At 39.3% G+C, this 21,819-nt stretch overlaps 2 protein-coding genes across 2 annotated transcripts in view; one reads left to right on the top strand and one right to left on the bottom strand.

Moving 5' to 3' along the window:
• The window catches only part of NF1 (neurofibromin 1), a 267,108-nt gene that overhangs the window by 201,173 nt on the left and 44,116 nt on the right, over positions 1 to 21,819 (top strand). Inside the window, 3 exon segments of the mRNA XM_021067460.1 lie at positions 13,388 to 13,820; positions 14,686 to 15,026; positions 18,134 to 18,336. Of these exon segments, the coding sequence (XP_020923119.1) occupies positions 13,388 to 13,820; positions 14,686 to 15,026; positions 18,134 to 18,336 (977 nt within the window).
• EVI2A (ecotropic viral integration site 2A) lies at positions 4,447 to 10,013 on the bottom strand. The gene is made up of 2 exons (XM_003131752.4): positions 9,620 to 10,013; positions 4,447 to 5,824 (listed from the first exon to the last, which is right to left on the bottom strand). The coding sequence occupies exon 2, from the start codon at positions 5,801 to 5,803 to the stop codon at positions 5,111 to 5,113; it is 693 nt and encodes a 230-aa protein (XP_003131800.4). The 5' UTR covers positions 5,804 to 5,824; positions 9,620 to 10,013; the 3' UTR covers positions 4,447 to 5,110.

The raw sequence follows: 21,819 nt of genomic DNA, 5'->3' as shown, positions 1-21,819 counted from the left end.
ATTCAAGTCCACAACTCTGATTCCCCACAAAATAGGTGATTCTCAGTGGAAAGTAAATTGGGAGTCACCTTTTAAGTAAATTAACTAAGCAAAATAGATTAAGAAGATTCTGAGTTACTCTGAATATAAATTTCTTTGGGCAGGTTGCCTTTTATCCTCTTTCCTGAAAATGCAGATCATAATTCTTAGTTTATAAATGTATTATGGGATTAAATAAATGTAAAGTGCCTAGCATAGCACCTATTACAATAAATCCAGTAAGTTTTAAAACCATCCCCTGGTCTCCCCTAATCACTGTGGCAGAAGACAGATTATTAAGACCTAGTTCTTTTTTTTTTTTTTTTTTTTTTTTTTTTTTTGTCTTTTTGCTATTTCTTTGGGCCACTTCCGTGGCATATGGAGGTTCCCAGGCTAGGGTTCTAATCGGAGCTGTAGCCACCGGCCTACGTCAGAGCCACAGCAACACAGGATCCGAGCCACGTCTGCAACCTACACCACAGCTCACGGCAACGCCAGATCGTTAACCCACTGAGCAAGGCCAGGGACCGAACCCGCAACCTCATGGTTCCTAGTCGGATTCGTTAACCACTGCGCCACGACGGGAACTCCAAGACCTAGTTCTTAACCTCATGGTACTTAGAATTTGGTACAAAGAAAATAGGAGTTTTTTTAAGGTATCTTGCTGTAAAGTAGTATGGTTGTAAACCATAACCAATATGCTATAAACTTTTAACTCACTATTTTTAAATCCCTGAATTAGCATGTAGACCATACAAGGGTAGAAAAGCAAAAGTGTTTTTGTTCAAAAATAACTTAAAATTTGAACTCAGGAGTTTCTGCTGTGGTGCAGCTAAACCACAGTATCCATGAGGATATGGATTCAATCCCTGGCCTCGCTCAGTGGTTTAAGGATCAGGCATTGCCATGAGCTGTGGTGTAGGTCACAGATGCAGCTTGGATCTGGTGCTGCTGTGGCGCAAGCCAGCACCTGTGGCTCTGATTCAGCCCCTAACCTGGGAACTTCCATATGCTGTGGGTGCTGCAAATGAATGAATGAATGAATGAATAAAATTTGAACTCAGACATAGCCTATTTAAACACTGGTCAAGTTTGGAAAAGAACTTCCTGTTGTTCATGAGCTACCACTGGATGTTAACATTCTGAGGATGCATGTTTAATAGCCAAGCTAGTGAGTGATGAATTTTAAATACCCCTGCAGTAAGAGATTTCTGTTTTCTGAGAAAGTATATGACCTATATGTTGAATCAGAAAGTAGTTGCCTAGGTAATTTCTTATTTTTAAAAAGATGCTGGAGTTCCCTTTGTCTTTAGGCAAATCTCTGTACTTCTGAGTCATGATTTCCTCCTCTGGAAGAATATTTAAGGAACCCAACTAGGACCCATGAGGATGCGGGTTCAATCCCCAGCCTCGCTCAGTGCGTTAAGAATCCGGCATTGTTGTGAGCTGTGGCGTGGCTTGGATCCAGAGTTGCTGTGGCTGTGGTGTAGGCCAGCAGCTGCAGCTCTGATTCAGCCCCTATCCTGGGAACCTCCATATGCCTTGGGTGTGGGCCTAAAAAGCAAAATAAATAATTAAAAGTTAAAAATAAAAAGACGCTAATTTGGGAGTTCCCATTGTGGCTCAGCAGCAATGAACCTGACTAGTATCCATGAGGTTGTGGGTTCAATCCCTGGCTCCACTCAGTGGGTTAAGGATCTGGTGTTGCCATGAGCTGTGGTGTAGGTTACAGATGCAGCCCGGATCCTCTATTGCTGTGGCTGTGGTGTAGGCCAGTAGCTGCAGCTCCATTCAGCCCCTAGCCTGGGAGCTTCCATATGCTCCAGGTTTGGCTATAAAAAGCAAAAAAAAAAAAGATGCTAATTTGTTTCAGTTGCTCTGACTTGTGTTTATGTATGACACCTGAGTCAAGGACTGCTTTAGTTACTATTCGTTCTGGTACACAATCTCAGATTTTTATTTTGCACACAATGGGAGCTCTGCCTAGTTTCATTTCAGATCTGGTTTTTTGTTTGCTTTTTCGCCTTGCTTTTGCTTTTTTAGGGCCATACTTGGGGCATATGGAAGTTCCCAGGCTAGGGGTCAAATTGGAGCTACAGCTGCTAGCCTGCACCACAGCCACAGCAACTCGGGGTCCAAGCCGCATCTGCAACCTACACCACAGCTCACGGCAACGCTGGATCCCCGACCCACTTAGCGAGGCCAGTGATCAAACCCGCGTCCTCGTGGATACTAGTCAGATTCGTTTTGACTATGCCACAACAGGAACTCCAGGTCTGGTCTTTTTCACTCCTCAAAAGATAACCTGATGTCACTACGATTGGCCTGAGTGTTCTCTTGTTTTCCTTTTTCTTTTGTTGACATTTATCTATCTGGAATAATATGGTTATGATTTATAGTTTAAGAAACATGTTTTATAAATTGATAATAAAGTTGATACTTTTTATTCCCTCTCACTTTAAGATGTAACCTTTAAAAAATGTAACTTAGATCTTTGTAGCCATGTAACTTTAAAAATTGAATTTGGGGAGTTCCCATCGTGGCGCAGTGGTTAACGAATCCGACTAGGAACCATGAGGTTGCGGGTTCGGTCCCTGCCCGTGCTCAGTGGGTTAACGATCCGGCGTTGCCGTGAGCTGTGGTGTAGGTTGCAGACGTGGCTCGGATCCTGTGTTGCTGTGGCTCTGGCGTAGGCCGGTGGCTACAGCTCCGATTCGACCCCTAGCCTGGGAACCTCCATATGCCGCGGAAGCGGCCCAAGAAATAACAACAACAACAACAAAAGACAAAAAAAAAAAAAAATTGAATTTGGAAGTTCCTGTCGTGGCTCAGTGGTAACGAATCTGACTAGTATCCCTCAGGACACGGGTTCAATCTGGCCTCACTCAGTGGACTAAGGATCCACTGTGGTGCCGTGAGCTATGGAGTAGGTCACAGACCAGGCTTGGGTCCTGAGTTGCTGTGGCTGTGGTGTAGGCTGGCAGCTACAACTCCGATTCAACCCCTAGCCTGGGAACTTCCATATTCTGCTGGAGGGGCCCTAAAAAGACCAAAAAAAAAAATTGAATTTGATGACCAAGAGCAGTATGCTGGAGGGAATTATGCAAAAATTATCAGTGCCTGGAGCTCATCCATACTAATTAATTCAGAAGGTGGGGTGTGAATTCGGCACTGGTGAGTTAAACTCTGGGTGATTTTGATTCACAGGAGGAAAATCACTCACCTAGAAAGAAGAGTAAGATTGTGGTCATACTTGGAAAAAGATATACAAAATCTTTTCTTGAGAGTTTCCTCGTGGCCTGCAGTTGTCACTGTTGTGGCTTGGTTTCCATCCCTGGCCTGGGAACTTCAGCCATGCTGTAGGCTCGGCCAAAAAAAAAAAAAAAAAAAAAAAAAACCCTCAAATGGCTAGCATATTACCCAAAATAAATGCTCAGCAAGGCATGAGGTTCTTTTTAAATGTGGCCTGATTCTTTTTTTTTTTTAATTGTTGTTTATAATTTTTATTTTTATTTGTTTTTGGCTGCACCCACAGCATGTGAAAATTCCAGGGCTAGGGATCAAACCTATGTCACAGTTGTGGCCTGAGCCACAGCAGTGACAATGCTGGATCCTTAATTGGTTGCACCACCAAAGGAACTCTCAAATGTGGCCTGATCTTTAATTAAGTATGCCCTGTGTCAGTTTCAGTGGACAGTTAGAAAGTCTCTCAAACCAATTTTTGTCATGTATTTAACTGAAGATGAAAGTCTTGGCTTACATGTAAGTCAGTATTTTACTGGAACTCAGTTTCTTTAAAGGTTAAACCGTTAGTACCTGAAGTATCCAGTTTTCCAAATTAGAACAAACATGCACACACACATACACACACCTTTCCTTTGCTCATGTCATACTGGCTACTAAAAATAAGTTGGTCGTTTACTAGGCCATTTGGCATTCTCAGAGTCCAAAAATTAGCCTTTGGATATTTGCTATAAATAATCCAATAAGCGTTATTTATAGAGTAATGTTACACTTAAATAGTAAGATAGGAGTTCCCCTCGTGGCCCAGTGGTTAATGAATCCGACTAGGAACGTTGAGGTTGTGGGTTCGATCCCTGGCCTTGCTCAGTGGGTTAAGGATCCGGCGTTGCCGTGAGCTGTAGTGTAGGTCACAGAGGTGGCTCGGATCCTGAGTTGGTGTGGCTGTGGCATAGGCTGTTGGCTACAGCTCCAGTTAGACCCCTAGCCTGGGAACCTCCATATGCTATGGGAAGCAGCCCTAGAAAAGGCAAAAAGACAAAAAAAAAAAAAAAAAAAAGAAAAAGTAAGATACGGTTCATATTTACACTTGTTTAGCCTCTTGTGGAGATAAATCTCATCTGTTTCAGCTATGCTCTATTTCTCATTGATCTTTACAGTGTGTTCTCTAAGATAATAAAGTCAATGCACATATACATAGTTTTATTCTAACGAGTCATAATTTATTATACAAATTTTAAAGTTTTAATTAAATATTTATAGTAGAAAAACACTTTCTTCTGTGTGCCATATGTAAGGATGAAAACATCTAGCATAAGATAGCATAGCTGTGTTGATGTATGAGCTGGTATGGATTCTGTCACATTCAGCAAAGAAAGTACCATTTAACTATACAGTTCCCACTCGATGCATTAGGAATGTGACTTCTGTTAGATGTTAAAGCATATACTTTTCTCTGACGACACACTTCAAAGTAGAATTACACTCTTCAGAGTATAATTACATCCGAACGGAGATCATCTAACTCCTGTTGCTGAACAGGAAATATTTATTGTCCCTTTCTACCTCTGTTAGTCATTTCCTTCAACTCCTCTTTCAAAACTTCTTCAAATGTTTGGTTGTTTTGTTATTTGCCTTTTAAATAGTTGGCGTCAGAACAAAAGTGCATGGTTTAAGTAATTAAGCAGGCAAACTTCTCTCCTTCTTACCTGCTTGACTCTAAATTGCAAGGCCTGCCATGTCAACTTTTAGACCATCAGATCAACATACTGGCATTAAATATCAGACTGACTTCATTTTTTCCAAGAACTTTCTCAGTACTGTTTTGCATCTTGCTTCACTAAAGCATCTGTTAGTTAGTGAGTTTTTCAGTTCCTTCGTCTTTTCTTTCCCTGGTAACTGTGAGCACTCCAGTGGATTGCATCATTAGGTTGGGCCCTGTGACCTGTTTTGCTCTTTTCCAAGTGTCTGATTCAGCAGGCCATAGACCACTGCTTGCCAGAAAATCACCATTGCTTCTAGGCTGACGCTTGCCTACTTGTTTTGATCGTCTGAGAGATGAGACTTTGTTTGCCAGAACCACAGTTGATAGAAATAAAATGGTACAGATAAGGAAGAGCACTGCAATTATAATTAAGCAAACTAGCATAGCCATTTTGTTGTTGTTTTCCTCACAGATATCTTTTTTGAAAATATCACTGTGACTTTTGCTTGTGTTTTCAATGCTCTGTACTGTTGGAGAACTCTTCCTGACAACGGAAGTATAAAGCTCCTGTTCAGATTTAGGAGTTACAGACACGATGGGAGATGATGTTGCTATTTCAGGAATGTTTGTAGAATTACCTTCTTTATCTACTTCAGGAACTGTAGGGTTTGTGTTAATGTTTTCATCTTGGCTTCTGCCCGTCTTATTCTCAGTATCTGGATCCCAGACAGTAGTATTATTAGCCCACAGATGGGTGTAGTTTACTTTTGTTCCAGGAGACAAAGGAAGAACTGTTGTCATCAGAAAGGCAAGATGCAGGTAGTGCCCCGTGTGGTCCATGTCCGTGAGTGTGCTGGTAATCTGTTGGGATAGCAATATAATGTGTTAACTTGTGAAGGAATAATGATTCCTAGTTTTGATAATTGTAGCTAAAAGATAGACAGCTGCTGTGTTACAACTTAGCTGCAAGCTTACGCCTAACATTTGCTATCCTATTTGAATTACTTCTGAACTGATTTATTTTCTATTAGGCTACGTATAAGGAAACAATTTAATTTCTATTATTCTTTTAAATGCTAAAAGGTAGCATAACAGATAACTACTGATCATTATAAACTGAATACCATGGTTTTATTGTTTTCTCCCTCTTAAGCATGCGACTTTAGCTTTGAGTCAGATAGTTCTGCTTTTGCTTTTTTGATTCCTCCTTTTTTTTTTCCTGTCCATATAAGGAAACTCCTTGCAGAAACTCCCCACCCTTTAACAAATGTGCCACCAGTCTTTATAGTAGAGGAGAACTGTGACGTTTTGCTTCAAGTATGAAAAGAAAATGCTTTTTTTTTTTTTTTTTTTTTTTTTTTTGGTGGGGTAGTGGTCAGGAAAGGGGAAGTGTGGCAGCAACCAAAAGAAAGACTTCAAACAGGGTATTCTTTTTTCTGAGTGTTATCTTGAAGCTGATACTTAGAAATATAGTCTGGAGTTCCCATTGTGGCTCAGCAGTTAACGAAACTGAATCTGACTAGCATCCATGAGGACGCAAGTTTGATCCCTGGCCTTGCTCAGTGGGTTAAGGATCTGGTATTGCCACGAGCTGTGGTATAGGTCGCAGACAGGGCTCAAATCCCGAGTGGCTGTGGCTGTGGCTGGCAGCTACAGCTCCAATTTGACCCCTCACCTGGGAACCTCTGTATGCCTTGAGTGCAACCCTAAAAAGAAAAAAAAAAAAAAGATAAATATCTATATATAGATATAGATATGTCCCAGTATTTGTGAAAGCAGTTTCATGGTGGTGTTTTCACTTCTGTATTCACCTCTATGTGTCCTGAATTATTGTGGCTTTCTGAAAGCAAAGACATGCCACTTTTCTCAACCTAAACATCTAGCATTACAAAGAAAAAGAGGTAGGTTTCCTTTGAATAATGTCAAAAGTTCAACAAAAGCTGTTGACTTTTTTCATCATTATTTATGCTTAGAATTTTTCTGTAACTATTTTGACATAATTTTTTTAAATTGTACTAAAAAGTAAAAAAGTAAATTATGCAATAAAATAGAAATGCAGAATCAAGATCATTAAGATTTAGACTAAAGTGGGAAGTCAAGGCAGATCATAAGAGTCTCAACATATAAATGAAAAAGTTGAAAACAAAGCAAAAAAAGCAGGGGGAAAAAAAGCAAAAGGAGTTCCTGTTGTGGCACAGTGGAAACTAATCCAACTAGTATCCATGAAGATGTGGGTTCAGTCGCTGGCCTCACTCAATGGGTTAGGGATCCCATGTTGCTGTGAGCTGTGTGGTGTAGGTCACCAATGTGGCTCAGATTCTGCTTGGCTGTGGCTGTGGTGTAGGTCAGCAGCTGTAGCTCCGATTAGACCCCTAGCCTGAGAACTTCCATATGCCTTGGGTTCGACCCTAAAAAAAAAAAAAAAAAGGTTGAGGGAATTCCCATCTTGGCTCAGCAGAAATGAATCTGACTAGTATCTAGGAGGACAGAGGTTTGATCCCTGACCTCACTCAGTGGGTTGGGAATCGGGTGTTGTCGGGACCTGTGGTATAGGTCACAGATGTGTCTTGGATCTGGCTTAACTGTGGCTGTGGTGCAGGCCAGCAGCTACAGCTCTGATTCAGCCCCTAGCCTGGGAACCTCCATATGCATCAGGTTCAGCCCTAAAAAGACCAAAAAAAAATAAAAGTTGAATTTCTCAACATAAAAATGAAAAGTTTTGGAGTTCCCCATGAGGCACAGCAGGTTAAAAATCTGACTGCAGTGGCTTGGATCACTGCAGAGACATGGGTTCGATCCCTTGCCTGGTGCAGTGAATTAAAGGATCCTGCGTTGGCTGCAGCTGTGGCTCAGGTTCAATTCCTGGACCTAGGAACTTCCATGTGCTGCAGGTGCGGCCACTAAATAAGAAAAGTTTTGGGAGTTCTCGTCGTGGCGCAGTGGTTAACGAATCCGACTAGGAACCATGAGGTTGCGGGTTCGGTCCCTGCCCTTGCTCAGTGGGTTAACGATCCCTCGTTGCCGTGAGCTGTGGTGTAGGTTGCAGACGTGGCTTGGATCCCGAGTTGCTGTGCCTCTGGCGTAGGCCGGTGGCTACAGCTCCGATTTGACCCCTAGCCTGGGAACCTCCATATGCCGCGGCAGCGGCCCAAGAAATAGCAACAACAACAACAACAACAAAAAGATAAAAGACAAAAAAAAAAAAAGAAAAAAAAAAAAGAAAGAAAAGTTTTGGCTCTGAGCTCACTGGAAGACAAGTCTGTTTGTAATTTTCATTATCTACTGTAAGACTGAAGATTTAAATATATCTGGCCTATCTGCTGCAGGTACTGGTAAACCAACAGGAAAGATTTACCACCGTTATTGACCTTTCTTTCTGACAATAATATTCCACTTTGAGCCACTTTTGTAAGAATACTTTATTGTTAACATTTATTTGAATAGGGAATATAAGCAAAACCTAGACTGTTCTGCTGAGATTAGTAAACAAAACTGCCTGTTTAAGAACTTTATAGAAGTTCTTCTCAGACTTGAATGTTCATGAGAGTTTTGGTTTTTTCGTTTTGTTTTTTAAAAGTGCAGATTGTGATTCCCGAAGTCTAGGAGGGACCTGAGATCTCTAACCCACTCCTAGGTGACACAGATACTGCAGTTCCTTTGAGTTTCAAGGTTTTATAAGAAATTGTTTTTATATTTGCTTTGGATAATATTTGTATACGATTGATATATAGAAATTGAGAATAATAAATGTGTTATGTTGTTTTACAGACAAAATAACATATAAACAATAACTGGAAACTCCTCTCTGAAGTAATGTTTCCTATTGATAGAGAAAAATTTTTATGTGTTCTGGGAGTACCTTTTGGATTATGATTTTTAGTAGACAATTAAAGTTATTGTGCACTGACTTCTATGTAATAGTGTTCGGCTTCAGTTTTTAAGTTGAATGACGTAAATCTTTGGATACTTTGATTCTTTCACAAAGAGAGATTCTTTAAATTGGGTTAGCAAGTAATTTCCATCCTTTTACACTAGGCTAGACTTCTGCATTAGATACGAAAAGACTTTAAAGTGGGGGTTATCATCGTCACATTAGTTCATTAACAATGTAATATGCATCATAGTATTTGTACACATTTTAACAGCGCTTACCACTGGACAGATAATAGGCCCGCTGTTGATTGTTTTCAGCCAGATGTACTGTCATCCCCAAATAAACAAACTGTTAACAAAATGAGACTTTCTCTTACTCTTACAAATGCCTAAGAATAGAGGGCTGTCTCTACAACCCTAATTTATGCCATGGAGGCCAGGTGATGTTATCAAAAGTTTTCTTTATCTCTGGTCATTTTCAATAAAATTACTAAGCATTAGTAATGAGAAATTTTTAAACTTTTTAAAACAAGTAAAACTTTACAATTCACTGTGAAGTCTAAACTCAGATCCTTCTTAATCCTAATTTAAATCTGTATAGATGGTAAATCCGTTTCTTAAATTTTACTTAATAAGACAGAAAAAGCAGCATATGTTTTCCATTTCTAATTCTGCTTTGTTATTTAGATTCTTAAGTACTGTTTAAAACCACTTCCTCAAACGCTAATCCGTACAAAGTTATAAATGAAAAGGCATAAGAAAAGCCGTATATATATGACCTACCTTACAAAATGCTTGGTCACAATCTTATTATTAACTGATTTTAATAAGCCACTTCTTTTCTTGTCTTGAAGCACAGTTTCCAAGTAATTCAAAGCAGAATAGACTTGTAGAATATGAACCTAAAAGTAAATCTTCAGTAAAAAAGGATATGTACAACTAGCTTTCCACTAACCACAGATGACACATTTCCTTTCCACTGCAACTAAAGCCCATGTCACAGGGGAAAAAAAAAACTCTAGTTGGCCACTGGCATGACAGAAGGCTTTGTAGAACAAATCCCCGCCTCCAGGGAGGGGAGGGGGTTCTGCTTAATGCCTTTGACCTTATTTTTATTGTATATTTTTATTAGTATATCATTCAGAAGAAGGTGAAATGGCATTTTCCCTGAGATTGAGAATTAAACTCTTCTCTAAAAATTTTGTTTGTATACCACAAACTGATTTGATAATACGAGTGTGGAGACCTGGGGGTCAGGTGATACCAATACCTGGGGTATTGGTCAGGTGATGGATCTGTTGCTGGAATTTGGCCGCTTGTCTGCCAGCACCTAATTGAAATGCAGAGACAGAGTTTTGGGTAAAGGAGAAAGAAATAGCTTTATTGCTTTGCCAGGCAAAGGAGGGTCACAGCAGGCTAATGCCCTAAAGATTGTGCCCCCCATTAGAAAGAATCATGAGGAGTTTTATAGTAAAAAGGAGAGAAACATGTTTTCACGTAGGAATCAGGATTGGGACAAACATGCCTTCTTCTTTCTTTGGGGGAATCTTAGTCATCAAGGCTGGAGTCAGGAGATCTCGGGGTGATCATGATGGTGGTCTTCTGGGTTATTGCCCAGAGTAACAGTACTTGGGAAAAGGCATATTGATCAGAGATTAGAATAAACCTGGAAAGTTCATGAAAAACATCATGTGCTAATAATCTTTAACTCACAGTCAGTTGTGCTCAGGGTGCCTAATCTTTAGCTTATGGGTGACTGTGTTTAGGTTGCAATTAAGCCCAGGAGAAGGACAAGGAAGAACTCTAAGATGTTCAGTATTAAAGTATTCTTTTCTAAAAGAAGCATAAGGAATATGACTTTTCTCTTAGATGTAAAAGATGCCTATATTATCATGTGTCTTCCTTGAGAGGGACCAGGATCCTGTTCCAAGGCTGTACTATTGCTCCTTGACCATTCCTCCCTTGTCTGTGCGTCACCTCCCTTCCCTCATCAGCAACTGTCTGAACCTGTCCCTTGGAACTCAGGGAGGGTTATGGTGGCTGAATGAAGCCCATTTCCTAAGAACAAGAAATGGGGCACACAGAAAGGCTTTTGTGCCCAGGAGCCCCACAGTGCGGTGCTTGGTTTCACATATGAGACATCTCAAAGCCTGGAGCTGTAGCAGTAATTTGGGAGAATATTTAGTAAACTGGATTATATGGGGCAGAAAATGCTTTTGTGTGGTCTAGTGTGTACACACACACGCACACGCACTCGCACTCCCCTCAAATATCCTGTCACCACCTCATACTCAGTGTCTCTAAAATGGACTTTATTTTCCCCCCGGGGTGGCTGCCTCTTGTGATCTCTGTCTTTGTTCATGATAGCACTGTTCTTTGTAATGTCAGAGCCTTGGCACCCAGCAAGTCCTTTTAATCCAAGTCCTTTCTTTCAGCCCTGATCAGACCTTGGATCATGTTGGTCTTTTCTTCATAATCTTGAATCAGTTTCTTCTTTCCCTGTCACTTACTTTCACATTTTGGATCTTTATTAGACCATACCTAGACTTCTACAGTATCTTTTTGTACTAGCCCTGACTCCTTCCTATAGCTTGTACATATCACTTCCTGTGGTCATATCATCCCTTTCTTTCAAAAAAAAATGTGGTTGAATAACTCCCTAACACCTAGAGCAATGATTCAGAAATGTTTGTGCACATAAATATCAGATGAGGAGGTTATTTAAAAAAGAGTGGGAGTTCCCGTCGTGGCGCAGTGGTTAACGAATCCGACTAGGAACCATGAGGTTGCGGGTTCGGTCCCTGCCCTTGCTCAGTGGGTTAACGATCCGGCGTTGCCGTGAGCTGTGGTGTAGGTCGCAGACGCGGCTCGGATCCCGCGTTGCTGTGGCTCTGGCGTAGGCCGGTGGCTACAGCTCCGATTCAACCCCTAGCCTGGGAACCTCCATATGCCGCGGGAGTGGCCCAAGAAATAGCAACAACAGCAACAACAACAACAACAGACAAAAAAAAAGACAAAAGACAAAAAAAAAAAAAAAGAGTGACAATGTCCAGGCCCCCTTGCATACATAGGTCATATATAGTAGGCCTGGGCTGGGACCAGGGAATTGCATTTTTATTAAGCACCACAGTTGTTTCTGATGCTGGGGTTCTACAGAACATACTCTGAAAAATACCAGGCTCCTAGGAGAAAACCTGAGTCCCTTATTAGTTTAACAGTTTTGGTCCCTTCACAATTTAGCTATTCTGTATTTTTCCACCTTTGTCTCTTAAAACTTCTATATGAATCCGCTATTCTAGCTAAACTAGCTGAGTCTTGCCTCAACACATCTAGTTACCTGTTTCTTTCCCTCTTTATCTCTCTCCACAAGGCCTGCCAATCCCTCTTGTTGAGTTCGAAATTCCTCCTGCCCAGTTTAGCATCCTCTGTGTAGTTTCCACTGGTTACCCAGTTTGTGTTGATTTCTCCAGCTTTTGAACTTGACAAAATAATTTTTCTCTGAAGTTTCTTTGACAAGTGATTACATACTACCTCATATCTTTTCTTTGGTCTTAAAATATTTCTTTTATTTTAAAATCATTTAACTTGTCATACATATTTTTATCTTTTTTTCTCCCAATAAGGTTTAAAACTCTTATGTAAGGATATTTATCTTAGCCTGCTTTGTAGTACTACCAGAACAACACTGGGCCAAAGTTAATACAGGTTATTTTTGATTTGAAATTCTAGAATTGTGTTCTTTGAGGCTTTTTGATGGTCCTTATCTTGACTACACACATTGATAAGCATTCTCTTGAGTGTAAGCAACATATGACCTAATATGGCTTAATCAAAAGATAGAATTTATTGGCTCATTCAACTGAATAGTTCAGGGATAAATAGGCTTTATATAGGACTCAAATGAAATGGCCAGAGCCCCAGTTTCTCTGCTCCATTTCTTGTTTTTAGGCAGGCTCTTTAAATCTCAAGATACAAGCTAACAACTCCCAGAGCTGTTTCCCTTGTTTATAAACATCAGGGAAGAAAAAGTTCTCAATTCCCAACACTTTAAGCTGAAGTCTCTGAATTGGGCCTCTTTGGCTCTGGTTGTCCTGGTTTGAATCATGTGATCATTGCTGAACCATTCTCTCTGGTCAGAGTGGGATAAATGAATTGACTAAAGTCATTCAGTTTTCTCCAGGTCTTTGGGAGGTCATTCCTACCCAAACCATTCACCCGGAACTTTGGTTGGCCTCGAAGCACCCAACCAATGTCCATTGCATTCCTCCTTGTTTGATGATGGTGGGCAAGTTTGTTGTTGTTGCTCAAAATTTTTGAACTGGAGATTTTTCTCTTCCATTTTACTTAATGGAAGTAAATTTACTTAATGTTTACTTCTCAAGTGATTTTTAAAATGGACTGTATAATTATTTTATATTATAGTTCATTTTCTCTAGAAACTAATCAGAAAGTAAAGGAATAAAAGAGATTAGTGTTGTCTATATATTCATTCAGAATTCTGTTAACAATCTGTGTGTTGTTGTTGTTGTTGTTGTTTTTCATCTTCCTTAGGTTCAAAACTGGTCAAATCAATGGAGATTTGCTGATATACCACGTCTTGCTGACTTTAAAGCCATATTATGCAAAGCCATATGAAATTGTAGTGGATCTTACCCACACTGGGCCTAGCAATCGCTTTAAAACAGACTTTCTCTCCAAGTGGTTTGTTGTTTTCCCTGGCTTTGCTTATGACAATGTCTCTGCAGTCTATATCTATAACTGTAACTCCTGGGTCAGGGAATATACCAAGTATCATGAACGGCTGCTGACTGGCCTCAAAGGCAGCAAAAGGCTCATTTTCATAGACTGTCCTGGGAAACTGGCTGAACATATTGAGCATGAACAACAGAAACTACCTGCTGCCACCTTGGCTTTAGAAGAGGACCTGAAGGTATTCCACAATGCTCTCAAGCTAGCTCACAAAGACACCAAGGTTTCTATTAAAGTAAGTTTTACTCCCCGTTAGGTAAGTGATTCCTTGCCTTTCCTAACTCAGCAGACTATGTCCTGGACTCCCCAAGGGTCTCTGCAGAGGTGTATCAAATGTAAGTCAGTCCAGATGGAGGAAAACCAAGCTTTCCATCTTTATGGAGGTCCTGTAGGAGATTGAAGAGATGTTCACTTAACAGTATTTCATGTTGGATTAGAGGCCGGAGAGTGTTGTAGAATGGGTGGTTTGCTGTGTATCAGTCAAATGGAAGGAATATGCAGAGAATGAATATTATTGAGAGTTCTTCTGATTATCACATGCTTTTTACAGAGTGGGGAACATGAACCTTCAGGATAAAATCAGTAATTATCCATAGGAGTCTCAAACTTTTAAAAAAAGTAGAATTTTTTTTCTGATGTTTCCTATCTCTTTTGAGAACATTTATCTAAATATTGAACCTTGGAGTTCCCATCATGGCGCAGTGGTTAACGAATCCGACTAGGAACCATGAGGTCGCGGGTTCGGTCCCTGCCCTTGCTCAGTGGGTTAACGATCCGGTGTTGCCATGAGCTGTGGTGTAGGTTGCAGACGCGGCTCGGATCCCACGTTGCTGTGGCTCTGGCGTAGGCAGGTGGCTACAGCTCCGATGCGACCCCTAGCCTGGGAACCTCCATATGCCGCGGTAGCGGCCCAAAGAAATAGCAAAAAGACAAAAAAATAAATAAATAAATATTGAACCTATTTGAATATATAATGATGGTAACTCTTTTAAATGGCAACATGGTATTTTGGTTGGTTGCTTGGTTTTTGAAGCCTCTTAGACTTCTACATAATGAAATTGAATTCTTCTCCACTCTACCCTCTCACTGCCATTTTCTAGGTTGGTTCTACTGCTGTTCAAGTAACCTCAGCAGAGCGAACAAAAGTCCTGGGGCAATCAGTCTTTCTAAATGATATCTATTATGCTTCGGAAATTGAAGAGATCTGCCTAGTGGATGAGAACCAGTTTACCTTAACTATTGCAAACCAGGGCACACCACTCACCTTCATGCACCAGGAGTGTGATGCTATTGTTCAGTCTATCATTCACATCCGGACGCGCTGGGAGCTTTCACAGCCAGACTCCATCCCCCAGCATACCAAGATTCGACCAAAAGATGTCCCTGGGACACTGCTCAATATCGCGTTACTTAATTTAGGCAGTTCAGACCCTAGTTTACGGTAGGTTGTTTAAAAACTCATTTCAATCTCACTCAGGATTTGTTCGTTTTAAAATGAGACCACTTATTAAGCTTTTAAAGCCGCCTCTGTCTTAGTACTGTAAATTGGGAGATATTCTATGTTGGTTAACCAGCATGACCTCATCACGTTCACATGAACTGTGGAATTCTGCAAAGGGTGATTCACACAAAACCAATTCTTGTCCTTTCTCTAGGAAACTTTCGTCTGAAAGATACAATATACTTTTGCTGGGTTTTTTGTTTTTTGATTGTTTTGTTTTCAAAAAAATATTTTTCAAAAAACTCTGCTTACAAATTAAGTGTCTCCTCTTCTGAATCTCTAATTAATTTTTCCCATGTTCAAAAGTACATCACTATTAAGTTTCCTCACAGTCAAATTAGATTAGCATTGTTTGAAAAAGAGGGCTTAATGTTCAGTAACTCAATAACATTGCATAGTTTCCACCTGTGTAACTTTAACAAAATTCTTGAAAGAAATCTTAAGACAAATATAGATGTCATCTGAACATATAATTGGTTCTGTTTAGACTTAATAGTCTAAACATGAATGAGGAAGAGCAGGGCCTATGGAGTCAGTATATTTGGGTTTAAATCTAGATCTGCTGCTCTTTGTGACTTGGGGTAAGGTACTGAAGTTCTCTGAGCTCTTGTTTCCTCATTTTAAAAATAAAGATAACAGTGCCTTTCTTACATTACCTACAAAAGTTTAATAAATAAAACACATAGTAGTATAGTATAGCACCTAGTAAATAGTTTGTTCTTAGCAAATATTATTTCCTCCCAATGCTCCCCGCTTTCTTCTCTCTGCCAGTATCTCTTTGTACCACTTCCCTCTTCCCACCACTCTCCTTTTCATGTTAAGATGATTTTTTTTTTCCCAGGTACCTCGGGACCGTCAAGTTTTTACAGATATAAATTCTTAGCTTCATAAAAATCTTCTCTAGGGTATAATATAGCCCAGGTTTTACAAATAGGCTTTTTAGGATTCAAAAATCTCCCTTATTTAAAAGGGAAAAAATCAGCAAGATTTCTTTACCTCGTTGGGCTTCATGGGGTCCATGAACTCCCAGAAATTACACCCAAAAGTTTGTAATATGCTTAGCTTTAGTTATCTCAGAGGAGTCTGCAACACTCTCAATTTGAGGGATCTCAGTTCTCTGTAGCTGTTGAAATATACAGGGTGAAAGTCAATGTCAAAATAGTATCATTCATGGAATTCCCACTGTGGCACAGTGGGTTAAGAATCAGACTGCAGAGGCTCAGGTGGCTGCAGAGATGCCAGTTCAATTCCCGGCCCTGTGCAGTAGGTTAAAGGATCTGGCGTTGCTGCAGCTGCTTGGGTTCAGTCCCTAGGACAGGAACTTCCATATGCCACAGGTATGGGCATATAATTAAAAAAAAAATTTGTATCACTCAGGATTCCTAGAAGTTAGTAAAAATACACAAACTTAGAAACAACAGTATTAATATTTTCATCTTAGGAAAATGGACCTGTAAGTTTGCCTTTAATTTCTAATTCATAATTCTTCATAGAAGAATGCTAGCAAACTTTTAACAGTTACTAGCTTGAGTAAACCTCTATTCTTTTCTTGTGAAAATGAAGCAAGCTGACAGCTTCTGCTTTTTGCTGAAGTATGTTGTTCCAGAGAACAAGCCTTGAGGCAGACTTGTATTTCAGTGGCTTTTTCCCTTGTATGGTTACTGCATAAATACACTAGCATGATGAAAGTTCAGAGGTAAGGGAGTTCCCATTGTGGCTTAGCTGACTGCTATCAGAACCCGACTAGGAGCCATGAGGATGTGGGTTTGATCCCTGGCCTTGCTCAGAGGGTTAAGGATCCAGCATTGCTGTGAGCTGTGGTTTAGGTGTCAAACCCAGCTTAGATCTGGTGTTGCTGTAGCTGTGATGTAGGCTGGCAGCTGTAGCTCCAGTTTGACCCCTAGCCTGGGAATTTCCATATGCTGCAGGTTTGGCCCTAAAAGCAAAAAAACAAAAAAAGAAAGTTCAGAGGTAAGGACAACCTGAAATTTACTGAGCAAGCCATTTCTTTTGCTGGATAGAAGATAAAGATCAAAATCTAAAGATTGAATTTTTTGGAGTTCCCATCGTGGCGCAGTGGTTAACGAATCCGACTAGGAACCATGAGGTTGCGGGTTTGATCCCTGGCCTTGCTCAGTGGGTTAAGGATCTGGCGTTGCCATGAGCTGTGGTGTGGGTCACAGACACAGCTTGGATCCCGTGTTGCTGTGGCTCTGGCGTAGGCCGGTGGCTACAGCTCCGATTCAACCCCTAGCCTGGGAACCTTCATATGCCACGGGAGCAGCTCAAGAAAAGGCAAAAAGTAAAATAAATAAATAAATAAATATCGAATTTTTCAAGCTTCTCCTAAATTGTTTAAGTGTAGTTTTAGACATTTATGAGGGAGTTTTGGTTCTAATGGAACCTGGATGTACAGTGTAGTTGTTTTTTGTTGTTGTTTTTTTAATCAGTGTTTATGTATAATGGAAGGAGTTCATAGCAGGAAAAAATGGGGAGAGCACTTTAATTATATTGAAAAATTGTTTGACCCCCTAGTTTGTATAATAACTTACAGGATGCCCGGAAAGAAATTCAGTAGATCTTGATGAAAGATTTTAACATTCTAATTTGATTAGGGCCATCTCGTTTCTTGTGATCCTGGTTATAACTAGATCTAATGGGAGGGGAAGCCACAATTTGAGTTTTGGCCTCACTGAAAATATGCCTTATTCTGACTTTCTTTATATCGATATATCTTGGGACCATAAATTTCTTAATGTTTTATCCCAATGAGATGTCTTTTAAAAAGACCTTATATTCACCGTAGGAGGTTCACAGTTCTCTTCTGGTTATATTAATAATCTCCCTTAAAAAAAAAGATTCCTGAATGATCAAGGAGTATTTTGGGTTTATCATAGAATCACAACATTTTATCTTCTAATTGGTCATAAAATTTAAAAATAGTTGATTTTACTTGGTAATAGAATCATAAGTTGTATGTTATAAAAAATTTTGGAATTATAAGAAAAAATAAGTTTTAAAACAACTTCATTTGTGTTTTCTCCTAGGTCAGCTGCCTATAATCTTCTGTGTGCCTTAACTTGTACCTTTAATTTAAAAATCGAGGGCCAGTTACTAGAGACATCAGGGTTATGTATCCCAGCCAACAACACCCTCTTTATTGTCTCTATTAGTAAGACACTGGCAGCCAATGAGCCGCACCTCACCTTAGAATTTTTGGAAGAGTGTATTTCTGGATTTAGCAAATCTAGTAAGTAATGATAATTTTCTCTAATACTAACAATGATTCTAAGAAGATTCAGAAATTGCCAGTGAAATCTTTATATATATATATATATATATATATTATTTCACTTCTTTATCTCTTCTATTTTTCGACTGTCTGAAGAAACCTCATGGTAGATCATACTGAGAAATCTACACAAATTCTGGCAATACACACAAGGTGGCAAGATTTTGATACTTTCCATGTCCCTCTGGACCACTTAAAAAGCATTTTTTGTACTATGTTTTGGATTAATTAGCTCCAGCATTTCTCTTCCTAGAAGGCTATTCCAAATGAGTAAAGTATCCACGATGCCTCCTTGATTTTAGGGATATAGTCATTTCGTCTTTTCTTCAGGTTGACTTTGAACTATGATTTTATTGTTCATATACAGTTCATGGAGAATGAATGCAGTAACACATGATACAGAGTCCAGAGTCAACAACTCCTTAGCTTGGCTTTTCTAAGTCTCATAAATCCACTCTTTAATTATCCGTCTTCAGACACTATAGTAGTATAGATGTTGCTCTTATTTCCTGACATTTTCTTCCCTTCCCCTTCTCTCTCTATAATACATAAAACTTTTTTATATAGTCGGACACATTTCTTGATTTTTCTCTATTAAATAATTGAAAGCTTTGACAATTCATTGAGATCAGATTATGTATTTTTACAGTAATAGATGTAGGGATATAACCCTAAAAAGAATATCTGTAAGACTGACAAAACAAGAAAAATATAAACCTTTATTGAGAAATATTAGTATAAAAAAAGATTTGAGTGAATGGACTAGCGTATTGTGTTCCTAGATGAATAGGTCTTCCCAGATTATTACAAATTCATTGCAGTCCCTTCAAAATAGCTATGAGGTTTGAGAATTAAGAAGGTGGTAGAACTTTAATTTCACTTGAAATTGTAATCAAGAAAATATTGAAAGGACAGAAAATTAAGAGGAATTTGATTTAACAGATACCTGAACATATAATAGTACAATAATTAAAATAGGTATTCAGAAATCAGCAGTCAGATCACTTTAATAGAAACAGATTGATAAACAAGTATCACAAACTAACAGGGGAAAGATTAAATCATTTAAGAGATGAGGCTAGGAAATGAATTAAGTTGGGTCTTCACCTTAACCCTAAACCATAAGATACCAAAATAAGTTCTTAAGAATTGGGAGTTTCTGCTGCGGCACAGTAGGTTAGTGATCCGGCTTGACTCTTGGAGGTGCCAGCTTAATCCCCAGCCTGATGCTGTGGGTCACCGCTGTCACAGGTCACAGCTCTGGCTCAGATTCAATCCCTGGCCCTGGAACTCCCATATGCCATGGGTGTGGCCAAAAAAAAAAAAAAAAAGATATATTTAGAATTGAATATAAAATTGGAACCGTTAAAAAAGAAGAGAAATGGAGTTCTGTCATGGTTCAGTGGTTAACGAATCCAACTAGGAACCATGAGCTTGCAGGTTCCATGCCTGGCCTGGCTCAGTGGGTTAAGGATCCAGCATTGCCATGAGCTGTGGTATAGGTTGCAGACTCGGCTCAGATCCTGGGTTGCTATGGCTCTGGCGTAGGGCCAGCAGCTACAGGTCCGGTTCAACCCCTAGCCTGGGAACCTCCATATGCCACGGGAGCGGCCCCAGAAAAAGGCAAAAGGACAAAAAAAAAAAAAGAAGAAGAAGAATATTTAATTGCTTTCTGGTTGAGTAAGGACTTATGAGGCAAAGGAGTGATAGATGGGAAACAGAGGAAATGGTGAACAAAATTTAACCACCTCAAAACTTCAAATATCTCTACTTTTTTAAAAAAGTAATAAAACTAAGGAAAATGCTTGCAGCAGATAAAAGAGTAATGTCTTTAATCATGAAGAGTTCTTACAGATAAATAAGAAAAACAGATCAACAGTAACTTGGGGCATGCTTAAAAAGAATACATTTTTAAAAGTTCACTAATAAATCCAAAGAAATGCAAAGAATAGTAAGATAATATATATATATTCCACTATTAGGTTGGAAAAGATTTTTTTAAAAAAACTCAAAGTTGATATTTTCGAAATTGTGAACAGGACAATTTCTCTAGAAAGAGTTTGGACATGGATATCAAGAACCTTTTAAGAATGGTTACAGGAGTTCCTGTTGTGGCTCAGGATGTTAAGAACCTGACTAGTATCCACAAGGATGTAGATTTGATCCCTGGCCTCACTTAGTGGATTAAGGATCCGGCGTTGCCAAAAGCTGCGGTGCAGGTTGCAATTCCATCTCGGATCCCGTGTTGCTCTGCTGTAGCGTTGGCCAGCAGCTGCAGCTCCAATTCAGCCTCTAGCCTAGGAACTTCATTCATATGCCACAGGTGCGGCCCTAAAAAGAAAAGAAAAAAAAATTATTACAGCTTTTGGACTCATTTTTCCACTTTTTAGAATTTCTGCTAAGGAAATTCATGTTCTGGTGTTTACCATAGCATTTTTTATTTAGATTATTAAAATTCAGGTATATCTTATCAGTAAAGTGCCCAGATCTTAAATGAACAGCTCGATTCACTTTTACATATGAATACGTCATGAAACCATCTCCCAGATCAAGACATAGGACATTTCCAGCATCCAGAAGACTCCTCTCAGTCAATACCATTCCCTCACCAAGAGTAACCATTATTATGATCTCTGTTGCCATAGGTCTATTTTGCATACTTTCGAACTTCATATAACATTGTTGATACAGCAAAAAATTGAAAGTCTAAAAATAGATAACGAAGAACTAATTGTTGTATCGCCATATAATGAAATAATACAAAGCCATTACACATGTTTTTGGTACAGTATTTCAGTTTGGGGAGATGAAAAAGTTCTGGAGATGGATGATGGTGATGTGGATGTACTTAATTCCACTGAACAGTGTACACTTTAAAAGGACAGATTTTAGGAGGTCCCTGGTGGCCTAGCAGTTAAGGATCCAGTGTTGTCACTGCAACAACTCAGGTTGCTGCTATGGCGCAGGCTCAGTCTCTGGCCTAGGAACTTCCATGGGTTGCAGGCGCAGCCAAAAAAAAAAGTTTTCAGTACTCTAGGTAAAGTTGTATGTTTTTGTATCATTTTTGTACTGTTTTGTAAGTTGGAAGTTATTTCAAAATAAAAAGTTAAAAGATGCCTTTGGAGAATTTTTAAGGATGAGTAAGTAATCTCAGTATGTGGGAAAAAAATATTCTGAACATACTGCATATATAGCATAACCCTAGTTTTTGTGAAGGAGTTAGGGTTGGTTATGTGTATATATACGCACATGTGCATATACATCATCTGCATAGATTTCAAAGCCTAAGGAGAGATCAGATGATACACCAATAGTTTAGTATCAGTTTCATTATTGTGGTAATACTTCCCTGCTACCAAATTTTCCTATGATTACCACATATTCCTTTCATAATTAGAATAAAAAAAAAATTTAACAAAAGTATTAAAAGGGAGAAAAAAA

Source organism: Sus scrofa, chromosome 12 (genome assembly GCF_000003025.6).
Source record: "Sus scrofa isolate TJ Tabasco breed Duroc chromosome 12, Sscrofa11.1, whole genome shotgun sequence".
Taxonomy (NCBI): Eukaryota; Metazoa; Chordata; class Mammalia; order Artiodactyla; family Suidae; genus Sus; species Sus scrofa.
The sequence above is the reverse complement of the archived record's forward strand: the minus strand, read 5'-3'. Positions and strand labels throughout refer to the sequence as shown.

Bases quoted from the DNA above. Each gene is read 5' to 3' on its own strand.
- EVI2A (XM_003131752.4), bottom strand. From the start codon at position 5,803: ATGGACCACACGGGGCACTACCTGCATCTTGCCTTTCTGATGACAACA.